This window comes from Macaca fascicularis, chromosome 4 (genome assembly GCF_037993035.2).
Source record: "Macaca fascicularis isolate 582-1 chromosome 4, T2T-MFA8v1.1".
Classification (NCBI taxonomy): Eukaryota; Metazoa; Chordata; class Mammalia; order Primates; family Cercopithecidae; genus Macaca; species Macaca fascicularis.
Window position 1 is genome coordinate 166371873 of NC_088378.1, and position 15883 is coordinate 166387755.

Here is a 15883-nt window from a genome sequence, read left to right on the forward strand (position 1 = left end):
AATCTCTAATATAGTGGCATTTTTATGAATGATAGTGTCAACTCACCCACCTTACTCCAGCCCCTTACAGGAGCAAGAGGGCCAGCAGGGACACTGGAAGGACAGGGGCATTGGATGGTGAAGGGGCCATGGAGCCCACCATGCGGTCGGTGCATCCCATGAGAGAAGACAGGGCCGCAGAAATGACTCTGGAAGTAGGATAGGCAACATGCTCATTTATGGAGAGCAGCGTAAAAGACAACTTAAGAACACAGTGCCTGATACACATTAAATGCTCAGGAGTTATTCCTTGCATTAATTAATAAATGCAGTAATGAATGCCATTGTGTGCTGAGGTGAAGTATAATCACGCTTTGAGGGATGAAGGTGAAATGAGTGTTTGGATAAGCGAGAGGATGATGTCCCTATTCGTGAGGTTGCGTCAGCTTCTCGGCCCTCATGGTCCAAGGGTGGGGGCCTGGCCAGGAGAAGCAATGGCACATTTTCCCAGCGCTCTAATTTTAGCCAGGCTGTCATCCTCCTGAATTTCTTGGAACTGCTTATGCTGCGCCAGCATCCGGCACTGCATCTGGAGGAAATGACTTTTTAACTACAGCATTGTAGTAAGATTCTTTGAACAAATCACAATGAACAATGGTGGCCAGCTTCCTTTATTCTTGGTAACTGTGAGGAAGCACTCCTAAGAAGTTGAAAAGCAGGTGAGTCTGGTGTGAGGCGACCAATTAGACAAAAAGGATGGACCCACAAGACTGCTTAGGGGCTGCCAAGAGGCTCCTTAGAAACAGATACATTCGGGGACTTCATTACATCTGTGGATTCTGGGGATGTCTGGTCCTGGGACTAAAGTTAGCAGCTGCACTTTTTGGGGGGGCTTCTTTGTAGAGCCTCTCTCTGTCATCGGCTGCTTCTTCTCCCACAGCAGGTTCAGTCAGAGGAGCTTGGAGGTCCCGTGAGATGAAGCTGGCTGTGAGTTTTGCTACAGGCCACGGTCAGGAGCACATGATGGTAGCATTGGCACAGGCCACGGTGGACCGTTTTTCAGTATACAGTTCCAGCAAAACCTGGTACTCTCCCTGCAAGGGGCACAGGTCAAGTATTAGACGTGTGACCCACGGTACAATTAATCATTTAACAAATATTTACAGAGAAACCTCTATGTGCTGGGTGATGTTCTGGACATTGCGGCTAACGTTAGAACAAGACAAGCCAACCGCTGCCCCGCGGAGCTTCCAGCATCTCTGGGAGAGACAGACCAGCCTTATGATATGTGACTACGTATGGTATGTCAGGTGTTCGTGTCATGGAGAAAACTCATGCAGGAAGGGAGTGGATGGAAGCACTGGGTGGGTGAAGGCGAGTGCTGCTCTGCAATTTTGAGCAGGGTGGTGAAAGGAGGCCCTGCTGAGATGACGACGTTTAGGTAAAGACCTGAAGCAGACGCAAGAAGGTGCAGTCCTGCTATGAGTTGGGGCCCCCACCTTAGCGGGGCAGAAGGAGGCGAGCGGGGCTGCAGGGAGAGCGGGGGATGGTGGGGGTGAAGTTAGGGTGACACAGGAGGCCAGACTCTTAGGACCTCAGAAGCTGTGGTGGGGACATCAGCTTCCGCTCTGAAAGGAACTGGGGTCAGGAGAGGGTGGCCTGCCCTGGCGCCTGTGTCAGTAGCATCCCTCTGGCTGCTTCGCTGAAAAGTCCAGGTGGGAGGTGATTACAGGAATCCAGGTGAGAGATGAAGATGACCTGGATTAGAGGTGGAGGTGGGGGAAGGGTTTGGGTGCTAGAGAAATTTTGAAAGAACAGTCGATAGGATCCGCTGAGGACATGCAAGTGGGTGGGAGAGAAAGAGATGGGTTAAAGGTGACTCCAGGGCTCCTGGCCTGAGCAACTGGAGGGAGAAAGGGTTGTATGCTGAGACAGAGAAGACCCCGGGGAGCACAGTTCACCAGCACAAAACCAAAATGCCCCGTCACAGAAAGAATGGCTGCCTTTGGGGGTCCTTGCTGGCAGCAACGCTGTGAGGAGGTCTCCCTTCCTTTGCAGTCAGCTTGGCAGAAGCCGCCTGACAGCCAGGTCCTGTGAAGACTGTGGAAGAGCCATGCCGGTTTTGTTTGCTGCCAGCACCCCAGCCTTGCACCCCAGCAGCCACAGAGCGGTGACGTGTTTGTAGACATTAATCTGGAGAGGAAAATGCTCTGGGGTGGTGGGAGGGTCACAAGCAGAGCAGAGGGACTGTGGCAGAGGAGGCCAGGAGACTGCTGGCACATCTTTGAACTGCCTGTCACCCAACGGGGGAAGGAGTTTAATCTGTACAAAGCAAGAGGGAAGGAGTAGGTGAGACCACCGGAGAGAAACTGCATGAGAGGTGGCTTTCGTTAGAAGTGAACAACTTTCTAGCAATGAGCAGAGCTTCCAAAGAGAGTGGAGTCCCCGACACTGAAATGTATTCAAGAGAGCCAGGCTGTGCTCTGGATGGCGCCTGGGGTGTGATTCCATGATTCTAGAAGCTCCCATGAGTCATACTCTTCCAATATTGAGCAGCTGTAATTTTAGAAACAGTGTTAGGAATATAACCAAAGCAGTCCAAATGTTAGAGAATTAATTATGAGTAAAGACCGGCTCAAATTTATATCTCATTGTGTTTCATCCTTCTCCTCCTCCTCATGTACTTTTCTTTAAAATCTCTATGTGCATTTAGGTACACACCTACAAATGTATTGAACACCACATGAATTTTTCATTACTATGTTATGAGCCTGAGAGGAGGGGTTGTATTTGAAGGAAGGGGTTCTAGATTATGAATTACAGACATCGCAGACTCTGGTACAAGAGATAAGAGTATTTAGGCAAGCGTGCCAGGCTGGAGGCAGGTGGAGGTGTGTGCTGGGAGGCCAGGAGGCCAGGGTAGGGAAGGACTGAGTGCAGCTTTTCTGCTGTTGAGGAGGGCACAAGTTTCCAAGTTAGGAATTTGTAGGTGCACCTTTGGCGATACATAGTCAGGCTGTGCCTATGAGTTGTGGTCCACATGCTTCGGGAGCCTAAAGGATCCCCTAAATTCTCATTCAGAAAACAGGAAGCATAGACAGAGGACGCCAGGGAGGGCTTCAATCTGTGCCAAGGGGTTGGATGAGTTCAGAGGGAAATAATACCAAGGCCCTGGAGACTGAGCGCTGAGTGGGAGCGTTTTTGGCCACATGGGAACTGCCATTAGCCCAGAGCCCATCCCTGGAGGATTTGGTTGGAGGAGGTGATACAGGGTAGGTCTTTTACAACCAAAAGGCTTTGAACTGTGTCTGTTCCATATTAAGAAGCAAAGCCTCTGTGCATTGCGGGCCATCCACGGCTGACCTGCGACCAGTGTAGGGAGCCCATTTTGGGATTAAGGCCTCCAGCCCTCTCTCTGTACATATGATGCCCTCATACTGGGTAATATCTGCTTAAGTACCATCAGCAGTTGAAGAACTTAGGTTCTGCACTTCCTTCCTGCATAGTAAGGTGATTCAAATAAAGCTTTTTTACATATCTGGTCAACCTTTTTTCCTTTTTCTTTTTCTTTTCTTTTTTTTTTTTGAGATGGAGTCCTGTTCTGTTGCCCAGGCTGGAGTGCAGTGGTATAATCTCGGCTCACTGCAACCTCCACCTCCTGGGTTCAAGCGATTCTCATGCCTCAGCCTCCCGAGTAGCTGGGATTACAGGCACGCACCACCACGACTTGTTAATTTTTGTATTTTTAGTACAGATGGGGTTTCACCATGTTGGCCAGGCTGGTCTTGAACTCCCAACCTTAAGTGATCCGTCCGCCTCGGCCTCTGAAAGTGCTGGGGTTACAGGCATGAGGCACTGTGCCTGGCCCCTCAACCTACTTTCAAAGGGATTTTCTGACTTTAAGAAGTTCTTTTCCGCTCTATCTTATAACAGTTGCTGAGTAACTGGGTTAAAATTAAGCCAACAATGCAAAAGTGAAAGTCAATTGTTAGTAAATTTTAAGTCAGCCTCTAGTCGGGAGGAGGGTCAGAAGGACAATGGGGAAAGAAAAACAATTCAAATAGCAAAGATTTAAAGAAAAATGGAACTCTCTGGGACAGTTTAGGTACCTTATACTAGAAGTGAAGAGAGGTGTAGTTTTTCTTTCTTGCAAAACTTTTGTATTTTAATGAAAGGCCTGAGGAGAAAACTCTAGAGATTTCCAGAGGGAGAAGCCTGGAGACTTCCCAGCTACAAGAGCAATGCTAGTGGAAATCCGAGATGGTAGCAAGATGGCACTGTGACATAGGAACACAGAGGCTGGGAAAGAAAGGAAACAAACCCGGAGGTGAAACTAAGAGATTCTTCACGGAGAAAGAGACCTACCTTTTTCTTCAGCCATATACAGGTTTTGGAGAACTGAAAGGATGAGGTTGTAAACAAAACTATTTAAAGTGGTTACACTTTTGCAACTGCACCCCCATGCTTATTGCAGCGCTATTCACTACAGCAAAGATAGGGAATCAACCTAAGTGTCCATGTATGAATGAATGGATAAAGAAGATGTGGTATATATACACAGTGGAATACTATATGGCCATAAAAAAAGAATAAAATCTTATCATTTGTGGCAACATGGATGGAACTGGGGGTCATTATCATAAGTGAAATAAGCCAGGAACAAATACAAATATTGTTTATTCTCAATTATCTGTGGGAGCTAAAAAACATGATCACGTGGAGATAGAGAGTAGAAAGATAGATACCAGAGTGGAGAGGGAGGGGAGGAGAGGGAGAAGATAAAGAGAAGTGGATTGAAGGGTACAAACACACAGTTAATAGAAGACATAAATTCAGTGTTTGATAGCAGAGTAGGGTGACTATAGTTAACAAAAATGTATTCAGTGATGGACATCCTAAATAGCCTGACTTGATCACTACATATTATATATGCATAATCAAATCTCACAGGTACTAAATACATCAGCATGCATTTTTAAAAGATCACATTTTTGTGATCCTTTCCATATTATTCCATAAGATTCTCTGAGGGGCCTGTAATCCCAGCACTTTGGGAGGCTGAGGCAGGTGGATCACGAGGTCAGGACTTCGGACCAGCCTGGCCAATATGGTGAAACCCTGTTTCTACAAAAAATCTAAAAGTTAGCTGGGCGTGTTGGTGCATGCCTGTAGTCCCAGCTACTCGGTAGGCTGAGGTGGAAGAATAGCTTGAACCTGGGAGGCGGAGGTTGCAGTGAGCTGAGATCATGCCCCTGCACTCCAGCCTGGGAGACAGAACGAGACTCCGTCTCAAAAAAAAAATTATCTTAGGGGTAGCATATTGAACATTTATTGCTCATAGCAGAGTGATGTAAATTGAGCCATTTAATAACGTCACATTATCTTGAACAGAAAGGAATTAGTGGAAAATTCTACTCTGAGCTGTGAGCTTTGCCAGCAAATGCTAAGGATATGGGCATTTTATTGACTTAGTGGCAGCTCATGAGTAACAGTGAAAGGACAGTAACCGGGGGACCTTCACGCCTCCATGGCTTGTGCATCTTCCTTTCTCTGAACCGCCAGCCTCCTGAGCACAGTCCCAGCACATGCGTGGTGCCGCCCACACAGCCCAGCAGCACTGCCATATGGAACCCCACAGATGCCGTAATTCTGCTGGACAAGACGCTGGCATCCCTCTCAGTGGGAGGTTTGTATTCGGAGGATTCCCTAAGGTTCACCGACATGTAAAATATTAAATGCCAAAATGACAAAGTCAGCGTGTCAAGAAATTTCAAGTGCCCACGGTGAAGCAGCAGTTTTATGAAGAAAGGGTTTTTGCAGGGATGGCCTATGGATAAGTTTTAAATTGTTTAACTCCTCCTCTTCCTTCTTGGTTTCTCCTCCTTTCCCTCCCCCTTCTTCTAGACTTCTTCCAGAAACAAACTATTTAATACAAGAATTAAGTAATATCTTACCTGAGGAATAGTAAATTCAGGATTATTGACAGGCCCAGCATAGTAAATCTGCTCTGAAAAAATATATAAAGCATACATGATGTTATTCAATCATTTAAAAAAATGATTCATTCATATGTTCTGTGCTTACACTGATGTGTGACAATTGTTGGCACCAAAATAAGAGCAGCTATTGCTAGAAATGTTTTCATTCCCTGATCTACACCTGATCTACATTCATTCACTTATTCATTCATGCCACAAATATTGGTCGGGCACCTTCCATGTGGCAGGCCCTGGGGATCCTGGGATGGAAAAAGGAAGTCTCTGTCCATGCATTGCTGATATTCTGTTGTGGTTTGGCTGTGTCCCCACTCAAATCTCATCTTGAGTTATAGTTTCCATAATTCCTGTGTGTCATGGGAGGGACCCAGTGGGAGGTAATTGAATCATGGGAGTGGGTTTTCCCGTGCCGTTCTTGTGATAGTGAATAAGTCTCATGAGATCTGATGGTTTTTTAAAGGGCAGTTCTCCTGCACAGGCCCTCTTGCCTGCCACCATAGAAGATGTGCCTTTGCTCCTCCTTTGCCTTCCACCATGATTGTGAGGCCTTCCCAGCCCTCTGGAACTGTGAGTCTGTTAAACCTCTTTTCCTTTATAAATTACCCAGTCTTGGGTAATTTCTTCATAACAATATGAAAGTGAACTAATGCATATTCTACTGCGGAGAATGATGATACAGAAATAACTAAACAAGACAATATCCAGATTGTAACAAGTGCTGGAAAGGGACACCAAGTAATATGAGAGAGGCAGGAGGGTGTGGTGGGGAAGGGGCCAGGCTGGATCCAGGTTGCACAGGGTTAAGTCCCAGGATTAGTTGACTATGGACAGTTGTTATCTCTTTGGGCTCAGTTTCCTTGTTTTGTTTTGGTTTTTTGTTTTTTTTTCCAAGATGGGTAAGATAATGACAATAAGAGTACCTGCTTCCTAGGGTGGTAGGGATTAAAAGAGGTAATCAATAAAAAGCACTAATAACAACACCTGGGAAGCACTCCATGAATACTCGCTAATGCCAGGAACTGGGAGGCACCATGTTCCACGGGTGGCAGTCATGGAGGCATCTATAAGGAGGTAGTATTTGAGCCAAGCCCTGAAGGAGCAGAATGGGCCAAGCATTTAAAGAGTTGGGGGAAGATCATCTCAGAATAACAAAGTAAGGACAGAGGCCTTGATGTGGAAAAGAGTTTAGGAAATTGGAAGGACAGTGGGAGATGAGTCTGTTGAAGCATGGTGAACAAGAGGAACTGTGTTGAGAAGAACTTGGAAAGATCAAGGGGTGACATATTTCAGGACCTGCAGGAAATGGTAGGGAGTTCAGATTTCATTCCAGTGGAAAATGTGTTAAAAGTCATGTCAAAATAGCTAATTTATGTTTTGCAGAGACATTCTGCTGTATAAAGAATGCAAAGAAGAGGCCAAGTGTGAAGGCTCTTCCGTGGCCAAGGTAAATGATGGATTGGTGAAGGGTGGTGGTGGTGGAGGTAGAGAACATGAATGAGATAATATTTGTGTTGGCTGATAGCACCCACTGATGAGTGGGTATAGAGAGTGGGGGCCAGGAAGGTTTTGGTTTGAATATCTGGATAGATGGAGGTGCCATTTATTGAGATTAGAGAAGCCTGGTGAGGCAGTGTGTGTGTGTGTGTGTGTGTGTGTGTGTGTGATGATTGAAGAGCTCTAATTCTGGGATATGGTTAATAAGGATCCTTGGGAGCAGTTGGCTATACAAGTCTGGAATTTTAGGGAAAAGGTAGGAATGGAGCTATGAATATCAGATTTATTAACATGTGGTGATTAAGCCATGGGACAGGATGAGATGCCCCCCTCACCCCAAAGAGATAGAATTAATCAACAGAGGAGAGGACAGGACCTCCTGAGGCCCTCCAACATTCAGAGGTTGGGTTGAGGAGAAGCCAGCCAAGGAGACTAAGAAGAGATGGTCAGTGGAGTGAGAGGGTAGCCAGAGAGTGAAGGAGCAAGGAAGCCAGGAGATGAATGTTTTTCAAACAGGAGGGTATTGCCAGCCATGCTGAATGCTGCTGTTGAGAGTTTGAGTAAGATGAGAACAGAACTGTGCAGTGGATTTGGCAACATGGAGGTCATTTGATGACCTTGACAAGAACACTGGAGAGATGAGTACAGATACCTGAATGGGGTGGACTGAAGAGATATAAGGAGGTGAGGAAGTAAGAGTTTTGTTATGAGAGGAAGCAAAAGCAAAAAAAAAAAAAAAAAAAAAAAAAGGATAACTGAGGGAGAGTGTGGTATTAAGAGTGGTTTGTTTCTTTGTTCAAGATGGGAGATACTGTACCATATTTGTTGTTCCAAAGGAATAATCTTGTAGAAAGAGAGATTGAAGCTGCAGAAGAGGGAATAACTGAAGACATGAGGGGTTTAAGAAGGTGGAAAGGAATGCTATTAACACTCCCTCCTGTATTTGAGAGAAGCGTGAAAATTACTCCCACAATTGTAGGAGCGAAAACAGAGCAGAATGAGTTCAGGTGTAGATATGTTTGCAGATGGGCCAGTAAACCAATAGTGGGGCTCTTGTCTGATCTCTTTGGTTTTTGCAGTGAAGTCCACAGACTTGTAGGGGGCACTAGATGGCAAAGACCTGTGCTGTGTTGAGCAGCAAAAGGAGGAATACAATATTCATGGACAGTGGGGAAGAAATTTACTTGAGAAATATAGTAAGATTTCTAGGCAGTGTTGAGTGCTTTTCTTGAGGTTTGTGGCCATAAATTTAAAGATACTCCAGTCAGCCCAGATGTATATTTTCTTAGAGACATTCAGTAGCTCCAGTGCTACTGAAGGTCAGTGGTTGGGTTGGAGTTTCACTGGACAAGAATGAAAAGGAGAGAAAGTCAAGGCTGTTGGATTAGATGCAAGGAAAAGATTATAACAATAGACCATAGAATCTAACGTGGGTAAGGAAGAAAGTGAAGGCAGGAGGGAGTTGTTGATGGTAACAGTCGGGGAGAGAATTGAATGGAGTTTCTATTATTGCAGTCAAGGTGCTAGAATTGGTGAGCTGGCAGGATATGAGGAAGCCACATGGCAGAGGGCTTGACATTTAGATTTCAGAAATGGTGCATTTTTTACAGGCTCTAAGATATCCAGGGTTGACATGAGAGATGGTGGTCGAGGTGTAAAGATGGAAATGGTTGTTGAAAGTAAGGGGGTGAAAAAACTGAGACATTATGGTGCTTGGTGGGCTCTCCACATCAGTATTGAAGTCAGCAAGAAGGATGACTCCTTGCCCAGCCCCTCAGTCATTACTGCCTCCCCTGTGATTCCCCAGCACTGCAAACAAGCATCGTGGCTAAGAGCACATGTCCAGCGGTCAGACTATCTGGGCTTGAATCTGAGTTCTTTTTTCATTAATTGGGCAATTTACTTAACCTGTCTGAGCAGCACATGTAGGCACTGTAACTAATATGTGGTTACATATAGAGGGTTCAGAGGGACAGCCTGCCCAGGATTCATTTGTCATGCTGGCGCTTTGCCCAGCCTGAGGGCGCACCCCTTGCGTTGCAGTCCATGCTGATCGTGCCCCTAACAGATATGCACTGCAGTGGTTCAGCTACTGGAACATGATTTCTTTTTCGGAAGTTATCTTTTTCCCAGTAGATACTCTCTAACCCAAGCCAAGACAATCAGAGCAGAGAGACAAAGAGACCCCTTCTCAATCTGTTCTGGCAAGAGAAGCGTTCACTGCAGCTCACCAGTCTCTAGAGCTGCCCACTTTCTGCCTGGTGTTCCAGCTTTCTTGCTAATTCCGTGACTCCTCAATGTCCTTTCAAGAAATTCCCTTTGCTTTTGTTGGTTGGATTGGGTGTCTTCTGCTTGCAACTCAAGGATGTGGCTGCTACAGGCATGAATAAGCCAAGAGCACTCCTGCTGGCTGTCAGGGTTTGGACACAGTGTGGCTCAGGAGCAGAGTCCAAGAACAAGGACTGGTGTGCCATCCCTGTCTGATCTGGCTGGGTTCCCTTGGACATGTTTCATACCTGCTTTGTGCTTCTACAAATTGCTGTATGGTGGCACAGTGCAAATGACTTGACCCAGGAAGCAGACAGACTTGGGTTTGAGACCCAGCTCTCCGACTCACTAGCTAAGTGATGTTGGGCAATTTGCTCAGCCATCCTGCAACTCAGTTTTTGCACTTGCAAAATAGAAATAGCAATGCCTCCCCATAGGGCATTGAGAGGACTAGAGAACTTGTGTGTAAAGCCGCTGAGCAGAATGTGGTCCCAAGGAAGGGTAGAAATGGCAGTTATTAACTGTATTATTATTCACCCAGGTGTGAAAAGGAGTAACGTTCATTTGGTGGAAGCTGAAATATGCAATGAAACTAGGTTTTCTAGCTTCTTGCTTGAGCCAGTGTATGTAACTGCTAAGTTCTGTCTGTGCCTTTTTTTTAAACTTTTGTTTTAAAAAATGGACGAGTATGACTCTTTGAAGAACAACACTCTAATGATACCTAATATTTTGTTGTGCTCATTTAATGCACCCAGGTTTGCCCGTTTGTGTTCTTCACCATTAAGAGGTCCTTCACTTGGCTGAGAGGTTTTCATTAAATTGGTCTCTTACAGTTTACAGTTTCAATTGGAGCTTTTTGGGGGGCTCATGAAGTTCTTGAGATAACTGCAAGTAACTAATGAAATTGTCTTTTTTTAAATCTGATAAAACAATACCTAAAATTAAATTTTCACTCTGTCCTTTCTCAGATCCTCTCCAATTCTGAGATTCCTTTAATTAACATTCTCACACTCCAGGACTATAAAAAGAACCCCAGTATATTTGCACCCATTTCTTCCGTTTCTTTCATGTGCAATATTTATCAGTTTTTAATGTGCAGTGGATTAAAGAAACTCACCTCCCTGGTTCTGAATACTTGAAGTCATTTCTGAGTATCAGCTTTTTTTTTTTTTTTTTGACCCAGATCTTTGGGTGATTGTCATTGAGTGTCTTTTTGAAGAGAAAATTGGTTTATAAATTGTGGAAATAAAAGGTCCCAAGGGTTTTGGGTGACATCAACTTGATATGAGGGCCTGTGTCTTTTTTTTTATTATTATTTTTGAAACAGGGTCTGGCTCTCTCACCCAGGTTGTGCAATCTTGGTTCATTGCAACCTCCACCTTCCGTGTTCAAGTGATCCTCCCATTCTCCCACCTCAGTCTCCTGAGTAGCTGGGACTACAGGTGCATATCACCACACCTGCCTAGTTTTTTTTGTAGAGATGGGGTTTCGTCATGTTGTCCAGGCTAGTCTCCAACTCCTGAGCTCAAGCGATTCACCCACCTTGGCCTCCCAAAGTGCTAAGATTACAGGCGTGAGCCACTGCACCTGGCTGGTCCTGTGTCTTGGTCTGCCTCTTTTTGTTCTCAATAACCAGCGCAGACGCAGCCTGCTGACTGCATGAACTCTTTTAGGCGACCCTCTCCCCATTTCCTAGCCCTTTCTAGGATCTTGCTGGAATTCCTGCCAATTTCCCAAATTTATTATAAAATGTCATTAATACTTAAGCATTTTCAGGGCACTTAACAGTATAAAACTACTCAAGAGTTATAATTATGATGACTAGGCCAATTGGCATATCAAGAACAAATGTTTTTGTTTAAAAAATCATTCATTCATTTACCTAGCATTTTGTGTTCCCTTCCCAGCTGCTGGGCCCAGTAGGGCAGGGTAGAGGGGAGGCAGTGTCCTTTTTTGCTCCAGTTATATTGAGAAATGATTGACAAATAAAAGTTATATATATTTAAGTGGTATAATGTGGTTAACATATCCTCACATAGTCACCTTTCGTGTGTACATTTGTGTGTGCAGGTGTGTGTGCCTGCATGTGCGTGTGTGCATGCGTGCATTTGTGCGTGAATGTATGTGCATTTTTGTGTGTGTGCATGCTTATGTGTGTACATGTGTGTTTGTGTGTGTAGTGAGAACACTTGAGAGCTACTCTGCTAGTAATGTACAATATGTTGTGATCAACAGTAGTCACTGTGCTGTACGTTAGGTCTCCAGAACTTACTCATCTTCTAACTGCAAGTTTGCACTCTTTGACCACCATCTCCTCTTTTCCTGTACTCCTTAGACTCTGCCAACCACTCATCTACTCGTTTACTGTGAGTCTGACTTTTATTTTTGGATTCCACATGTAAGTAAGATCACGCAATATTTGTCTGCCTTATTTCATTTAGCATAATGTCCTCCAGGTATGTCCACGTTGTTGCAAATGGCAGAATTTCTTTCTTTTTTAAGGCTGAATCATATTCCATTGTGTGTATAGACCACATTTTCTTTATCTATTCATCTGTCGCTGTTGTTTTCACATCTTGGCTACTGCGAATAATTCTGGGGGAAATTCCCATTGTTGGTGGGAATGTAAATTCGTACAGCCACTGTGGAAAACAGTGTGGAGATTCCTCAAAAAATTAAAAATAGAACTCCCATATGATTCAGCAGTCCCACTTCTGGGTGTGTGTGTGTATATATATATATATATATATCTCCAAAGGAGGTGAAATCAGTATCTGGAAGGGATACCTGCACGCAGGGAGGCAGTGTCGACCTGGGAGGATGCAGCCTTCCCTCTCCCCTCCAGGTGAGGCCAAGAGCAAAGTGGGAGGGAGCTCAGAGTCTGTGATGGCATCTGGCGTGCGGAGGACCAAGCTGAGGGGCTAGAGGATGAAGAGGAAGGTGGGGAGAATGTTCCAGACCAACCAAGAGCATTGTCTCTGGAGGAGCGGGGAGGGAGTGCATGGCTTTATTCTAGTGAGCTCTTTATTCTTCTTCCCGCCTCTGGGTATTTCCGAAGAGACCCAAATCCAGAAGATGGAGAAGGCCCAGGCACTGATCCTCATCATGTTCCCTCTGATCTGTAGCTTTGCTTTCTTCAGTCTCTCTGACCCTTGAGGATGTAGTTCTTCCTGTTCCCTTAAGCCTTGGAGCTGGTAGGTTAGGGCTCTCATTTAAGGTAATAATAAACTTGCCTGGGGTAGGGACAGATCAGAGTGTCCACTGCCTTCAGGGCGAATGTCACTGTAGCGAGATCCCAGTAGGCCCTAAAGGCTGGAGGTTTCTTCAGGTTTCCATGGATTCCCGGCATTGTGGGTAGGTAAGCTCCAGCCTAGGCCAGGCCTAATTGTAACTTTTTAGTATTATTTTTCAGTGTTTCCTAATTTGGCAGCTCCTCAAGCTCCCGGGCCATTCAACTCTTATCCTCTGAGCCTCTGAGTCCTTTGTGTCTCTCTTGGAGGGGTCCTTCCGGGACTCTCAGTGCTGCGGGCTTGGCTGCTCCATTTCAGAGGGGGGTCTGCCAGTCCTCCACATGCAGTTGCACAGAATGTGCCTGGCTCAGGGTTGAATGGGATCAGAAATCCAGCTGTGCCCTATTGGGTCAGGGCCTGCAGCCCAGGACTGGGCTGGGTCCCACCAGCATAAGCTTTTAGTGGTCTGGGCTGGGTCCCACCAGCATATGCTTTTAGTGGTCTGGGCCACATCCTCTCAGCCCCTGGTGGAATCCCGGCTGCTGGAGTGGGCATCAGCAGGGCCTCTGACATTACTCCGTGTCAAGGGCTGCCCCTCTGCGTGCTTTCCTGCTTCAGAGAAGCCCATGCAGGGCAACTGGGAAGTGCAGGGATGTGAACTCCTGAAGCTTCCTGACCCTGAGACAGACAATTCTGAGGCACTCGCTGCAGCTCCCCAGGGGTTGCTGAGGGATGGAGCCCTAGTTCCCTGTGCTGGTCATCAGCTCCCTGGTGTGTCTCTCACTGGCTTTTCCCATCACCCTTGCTTCCTGGCATCACGGCCCAGAGTACTACCCACCCCCAAGTCCTTGAACCTGGCTTTACTTGGGGGTACCCCACACTAAGAACACTTCCTGGCAGAAGGTTCCCCTTTTTCTAATGTATACCAAGGCCACGGATGAGCTAGTGGTAGCCCTAGCCACCTGGCTGCTGAGACATTTGCACCTGTTTCTTGTGATGGAACCACCTAGTTCAGAAATGATACCCGAATGCCCTGGAACCTGTTCCTTGACTTTCATGCCAAAGGCCAGGAAGGAGAATTTTCATGCCCTGGATTATCTGTTTGAATTCTGTGAATCTCACACTCTGGGAGAAGACAGGAGCTGAGTGACAGGGACAGGAGGTGAAGACCTCAGTTGTGCTCCAAGGGGAGGAACAGAGCATGCGAGGAAGCCTGTGAGTTTTAGTAAAGAGGGACTGCAGGAAGGAGGAGGGGGGCACAGTCAATCTCTGTCTTTGTTTTCTTCATTCAGTTGGATAGAGAGTTACTGTCCCTGATTAGTGCACAAGTGTCCAATAGTGCACAAGTGGAATAACCTATAATAAATCAAGTTAACTCTAATAAAGTGGATTTGAAAACTTTGGGACTCTTTGGCAAGTCAAGTGACCTTTTATTGGAGGATTATTTCTGTTGCTCCATAATTAGAACTTGCTCAACTTGATTTCTAAATGTTTCTTGGGGATGTCCAGCATTTGGTCTCACCCCACTGGCTGTGTGAAGGGTCAGCATGTTCTGGGAATAGTTGCTGTCGTGTTTTTGGAGTCACAACTGTACTTTAGAATTCATAACTGTATAATTTGAGTTTGGATGACTTTTTCTATACATGAGTTATCTTAGTTTTGCTTCCAGCTAACTCTGCTTTGATATCTTTCCCCATCCATTCGACGAGGCATGTGAGATTTTATTTTATGGCCTTTCACTACCTAGAGAAATTTAATGTTATTTACAACTTGAAAACATTCACTGTGTACTTGTAATGAATCATTTACAAAATTAGAATTTTTCCTGGGTTTCTTCACTCATGGTCCTCTCCTTAGGCCTCTGCAGTGATTCAGAGATGTGCTCATTATCTCTACCCTCCTTTTCTTTTCTTTCTTTCTTTCTTTTTTTTTTTTTTGAGAGAAGTCTCACTCTGTTGTCCAGGGCTGGAGTGCAGTGGTGTGATCATAGCTCACCACAGCCTTAAATTCCTGGGCTCAAGTGATCCTCCTGCCTCAGCCTCTCAAGTAGCTGGGACTATACCACCATGCCCAGCTAATTTTTAAATTTTTTTTTTAGAGATGAGGGTCTTCCTATGTTGCCCAGGCTGGTCTCAAACTCCCAGCTTCAAGAGATCCTCCCTGCCTCAGCCTCTGTAGCTGCTGGAATTACAGGGATAGCCACTGCACACAGCTATCCCTGCCCCTTCCTGCCTTTAAAAAAAATTTTTTTTTTCCAGAGATGGGGTTTCTTTCTCTGTGTTGCCCAGGCTGATCTGGAGTTCTTGAGCTCAAGCAATCTGTGCGCCTCGACTTCCCAAAGTGCTGGGATTACAAGTGTGAGCCACCATACTTATTCCTAGTAGAAGCTGGTTTTCTCTCCATGACAAACATGATGAAGGACTCCTTGCCACCTTACCATCTTTCTCTGCCAAGAATGGGCATAATACATGGGCCGTCATTGACTGCTAGCCAAGTCATTTCTCCTGTGGTTAGAGGGCATGCAGGTGGTGGTTTTATGGGGGAAAGGTGACAATAATGGCCCGATAAAGCAAGCCCTTGGGAACAATGATACAATCTCCTAATAGAAAGACTCATCTCTTGCCTCAGCCTCAGATTTGTGAGCAAGTGCATTTGAGAACTGTGAAGTTCTCAGAGTTGTTGGACTTCTATGAAAGCATTTTAATGGAAAACCTATGGAGTTTGAGTTTTTCCCATATTAGACACAGTTTTGGGCCTTTTCACATGGCACACGGAGGTCAGCAACGCATGCTGGTTTTCCAGATGGGGGTTGTGCAGGCTAGTAATGGCCCCCCAAAGAGGTCCAAGTCATAATCCCCAGAAACTGTGAATATGTTACCTTACATGGCAACAGGAACTCTGCAGATGTGACTAAAT

The 15883-nt window shown here is 45.6% G+C and overlaps 1 protein-coding gene and 1 long non-coding RNA gene across 2 annotated transcripts in view; one reads left to right on the forward strand and one right to left on the reverse strand.

The window, feature by feature from the left end:
* Nucleotides 1-634: 634 nt before the first annotated feature.
* Nucleotides 635-15883, reverse strand: part of LY86 (lymphocyte antigen 86) — a 62945-nt gene continuing 47696 nt past the window's right edge. The window contains exons 5-6 of the mRNA XM_005554118.5: nucleotides 5934-5986; nucleotides 635-1073 (exon numbers count right to left, since the gene is read on the reverse strand). Of these exons, the coding sequence (XP_005554175.1) occupies nucleotides 990-1073; nucleotides 5934-5986 (137 nt within the window). The 3' untranslated portion in view covers nucleotides 635-989. The remainder of the gene's footprint in view (nucleotides 1074-5933; nucleotides 5987-15883) is intronic.
* On the forward strand, nucleotides 1073-2618 carry LOC141410175 (uncharacterized). Its single transcript, XR_012434265.1, has 2 exons — nucleotides 1073-1280; nucleotides 2038-2618. It is a non-coding gene; the product is annotated as an uncharacterized lncRNA (long non-coding RNA).